General features: G+C 41.6%; 1 protein-coding gene across 1 annotated transcript; it reads right to left on the minus strand.

Moving 5' to 3' along the window:
• Positions 1–7: 7 nt before the first annotated feature.
• Positions 8–4,373, minus strand: LOC115275169 (adhesion G protein-coupled receptor E3-like). The gene is made up of 3 exons (XM_029918801.1): positions 4,158–4,373; positions 426–492; positions 8–173 (listed from the first exon to the last, which is right to left on the minus strand). The coding sequence occupies exons 1-3, from the start codon at positions 4,331–4,333 to the stop codon at positions 78–80; spliced, it is 339 nt and encodes a 112-aa protein (XP_029774661.1). The 5' UTR covers positions 4,334–4,373; the 3' UTR covers positions 8–77.
• Between the last annotated feature and the right edge of the window lie 6 nt (positions 4,374–4,379).

The raw sequence follows: 4,379 nt of genomic DNA on the forward strand, positions 1-4,379 counted from the left end.
CATTAAGGGCTGCCGAGGTACAGGGCTTTGTCCTCAGAACCACACCTGCCTGTGGGGTTGTCACTCTCTTTTCCTACTTACCTTGTATTCCCAAGGGTGGACACATCACTGTTGAGGGAAGACAGTTTGCTTTGCAAAATCCAGAAGGTCATCAGAAACAATGCTAAATTGACCTTCAGGAAACCACAACAATTTCAGTTAGTTATCTGTATCCTAGCCTGCCCCACATCAATCCCACATTTAAGTAGTTCTCATATTAAGTAACCATGTTAGAGCTTGTGGTTTTAGGAGGAGTCTTAGAAGGCCAAACAAACCCATGACAATCCAGGGACATTCCTGCCCCTGTCACCGACCACCCCCATATAATTCTGCTCTTTGAATGACCCTCAGCTGAGCATTAAGGATGCTCTGACGTCATCACTCACAGCGATGATGGCACAAACTGGTCCAAGGAAACTCCATATAAATATCTTTTTTGTGTCGAGCCAGCAGCTGAGTGAGAGAAAGAGTAAAAAAGGCATTCGTCCTTAAGCATATACAACACTTACATAAATTCATGCATTTGTTCATTCATTCATCAACAAATATTGACTCTTCTGTGACAGGCTCTGCCATTGGCTCTGATAACACATTGGTAAAGAACATATGCAGGGTCTGAAGTCCAACAAATCTCACATGGAGTAGGAGACACACAAACATACTGTAACAGTAAAACAAAAATGTGGAGCTATAAGAACGTAACATTGGATGTTATGCTTAGGTCAGACTCTGAGGGATTGGGATGGTTAAGGAAGATTCTCTAAGGAAACTATATTTTTTAGCTGAGTTTTTTTTTAAGATAGAGAAAATGCAAGCAGGGGAGAGGAGTAGAAGGGGGGAGAGAGAGAGAGAGTGAGAGAGAGAATCTTAAGCAGTCTCTGAGCTATCAGCACAGAGCCTGACACGGGGCTTGAACTCATAAGCCATTAGATCATGACCTGAGCCAAAATTGGGTGCTTAACCAACTGAACCACCCAGGTGCGCTCACAGAGAGAATCTGAAGCAGGCTCTGTGTGACTCCGGGCTTGATCCCATCACCCCAGGATCATGACCTGAGCTGAAATCAATAGTCAGACACTCAACTGACTGAGGCGGCCAGGCACCCCATAGGTGAGATACTAATGGTGAATGACGTGTGTGAGATAAATAGTGAGGGAGCAAGGGAGAGGCCCCCATGCATGTTAACAGTTTTTGAGAGTCCTGTGAACCTAACATGGCTTTAGGGGCCTTTCCTGCACTGTTCAATTTCATTTTTCTTCATCCTGCAGCAAAACCCATCAACTTGGTTTTAATTTTTTTTTCATGGCTCTGTTGAGATATGTTTTACACACCATAAAATTCACCCATTTAAACTACACAGTTTAGTGATCTTTAGACTATTCACAGAGTGGTGCAACCAGCACCAAAATCTAACTTGAGGACGTTTCCAACTCCTTAAAAGAAATTTCATTCATGGGGCACCTGGGTGGCTCAGCTGGTGGAGCTTCTGACTTCGGCTAAGTTCGAGGCCTCAACAGTTTGTGAGTCTGAGCCCGATGAGGGCTGTCAGTGCAGAGCTGGCTTCAGGTCCTCTGTCCCTCTCTCTCTCTCTGGTCCCCTCTCCCCATTTTTGCTATCTCAAAAATTAAAAAAAAAAAATTTTAATGAAATGTGAGGACTTAAGCTAAAATTGTGCTTTAAAAAAAAAAGACATTTCATTCACATTAGCAGTCACTGCCTTTGTCCTCTACCCCCACCCTAGCCCCAGAGGACCGTGAAGCTGCCTTCTCACTTGATGGATTTGCCTACTCTGAATATTTCACGTACATGGTATCATGTGATGTGTGGTCTCTTATGACTGGATTCTCTGATTTAGCATCATGGTTTCAAAGTTCATTCCCATTACAGCAAATTTTTATGGCTGAAAAATATGTCTTGTTCATATGTTCGTGGCTAAATGATATTCTGCTGTCTGGATATCAATGTACTTGGCTTATCCATTCATCAGTTGAGGGACATTCAGCTGTTTCCATTTGTTTCCAATTTTGAATACTGCTGTTATGAGCATTCATGTACAAGGTTTACTATTTTTTAATTTTATTTCTTTGTTTTGAGAGACAGAGGGAAAGAAAGAATCGCAAGCAGGCTCCATGCTGTCAGCACAGAGCCCAACACAACACTTAACCTCACAAACTATGAGATCATGGCTTGAGCTGAAATCAAGAGTTGGGTGTTTGACCAAATGAGCCACTGAGGCACCCCATGTGTGAACATGTATTCATTTGTTTGGGGAATATACCTAGGAGTGGTGTTTCTTTGTCATGTGGTAGCTGTATAGCTAACCTTCTGAGAAACTATCAAACTGTGTTCCAAAGTGATGGCACCAATTTATATTCCAACCACCAAGGTATGAATGTTCCAAATTTTTCACAACCTTGCAAACAGTTTTTATTGTCTGTCTTTTTTAACCATTTCACTAATAGGTATAAAGTAATATCTCATTTGTAGTTTTTGACTTGCATTTTCCTAATGACCAAGGCTGTTGAGCATCTTTTCATGTGCTTATTAACCATTCACCTATCTTTTGAGAAATGGCTATTAAAATATTTTGTCCATGTTTAGGTTTATTTATTTATTTAATAATCCCTATACGCCACACAGGGCTTGAATTCATGACGCCAAAATCTAGAGTCGCATGCTCTTCCAACTAAGCAAGTCAAGTGCCCCTATTTTGTCCATTTTTAACTTGAGCTATTTGTCGTTTGTTGTTGAGTTATTTCATTTAATTTGAACAACAGCATAAAACAGATATTCTCTTATGACCACAGATTCATAATTAGTGCATTGAGAGTTTAAGCCAATTGCTGAAGATTTTACTGAGAGTGACAGAATTCACTTTGGATCCTACACTAGGGTAAAGTAGAGAGTAGGCAGGGCATTTCAGAACATTGGGGCGCCTGGTGGCTCAGTCAGTTAATCACCTGACTTTAGCTCAGGTCATGGTCTCATGGTCTGTGAGTTAGAGGCCTATGTTGGGCTGAGCACTGAAAACTCAGAACCTGGAATCTGCTTCAGAATCTCTGTCTCCCTCATTCTCTGTCCCTCCTCCACTCATGCTCCCTCCCTCCATCTGTCTCAAAATAAATATTTAAAAATGTTTAAAAACTTAAATAAATAAAAATAGCAATGGACAGTTTGGTAGGCCATTTCAGGACAACTGAAGTACAGACTAAGAAGAATTAAAACAAGGAAGAATTGAAGTGTCCAAGAAAGACACCTGGAGACAGCTCAGGTGATGCATGTGAGCATAAGTTTTAGCAGGATGTCGAGGTTCAGAGTGCACGTTCTGGGAACTGACTTTCTGAGTGGAGGATTAAGGACCTTAAAGAACTTGCTCTCCTTCTAAAACAACAAAAATACAAGCAAAACAACTAAAACTAACCATTTCTCATCTGGGGCATAACCCAACACCACAGAACAAATTGAAAATAGTCTGACCAAGAGAAACTACTGAATCTCAATAAGCCTGGGGAGAAAGGAGCCTGAGATGTTTTGACTCGGAGCTATCTCAATTCTGTCCCTCCCCAGCTTAGTGGTGCAGCAGCCACAAGTTGAGAACATTGAAGGCAACAGAGAGATCTGATTATTTCAGAACCTCCATGAAAAGCATCATCACCCCCAGAACTGAACCACAGAACTCTGTGGTTTCCTAACTCTTTAATCTCTAAAGTTGGTGGCTATTCAATTTAACTGAGAACTCACAGGGGAGAGGAGAGCTTACTCTGGGGCATTACCGATACAGTAGCAAACTAGTACATAAACAAGCTCTGCAGGACAAAATTCAAAAAAAAAAAAAAAAAAACACTAGAACATCTTAAAGAATTTGGATAAAGAAGTAGATTAAATTTTTTAAATGATGTCCTAAGCACTTCTTTTGATTTCAGTTTTGTTATTCAAAAGATAAAGCTTTAAAGATATTCCATTTAACTCTTATAATTTCCTACCCAAAAGGATGTCCTCAGGGTTATTACTTACCATACCTTCTCTCTATTCTGCATGGGCATAATAAAAAAGGCTCCCCTGGTTCTAATGGTGGCCATGCTCGTGCTAGAGAAGATAGAGTGGGAATTTGCATTTACCGGGTGGCTGTTCCATAAAGGTGAGGTCTGGATGCAGCAGAAATGGCCACAATTAGAGCCGGGACTCCATAGCCCACAGGGAACATGAGCCACTTCATAAACCTGTTCAGCCCAGAGTAGTTGACCACCGTCAGGTTGCGTGCAGTGAGGAAGAGGTGCAGACCCTCCAGCAGCATCCAGGTGAAGGCGGCCAGGTAGAGATAGTGTAAGGCCCCCGCGATG

The sequence above is a fragment of the Suricata suricatta genome, chromosome 12 (genome assembly GCF_006229205.1).
Source record: "Suricata suricatta isolate VVHF042 chromosome 12, meerkat_22Aug2017_6uvM2_HiC, whole genome shotgun sequence".
Lineage (NCBI taxonomy): Eukaryota > Metazoa > Chordata > Mammalia > Carnivora > Herpestidae > Suricata > Suricata suricatta.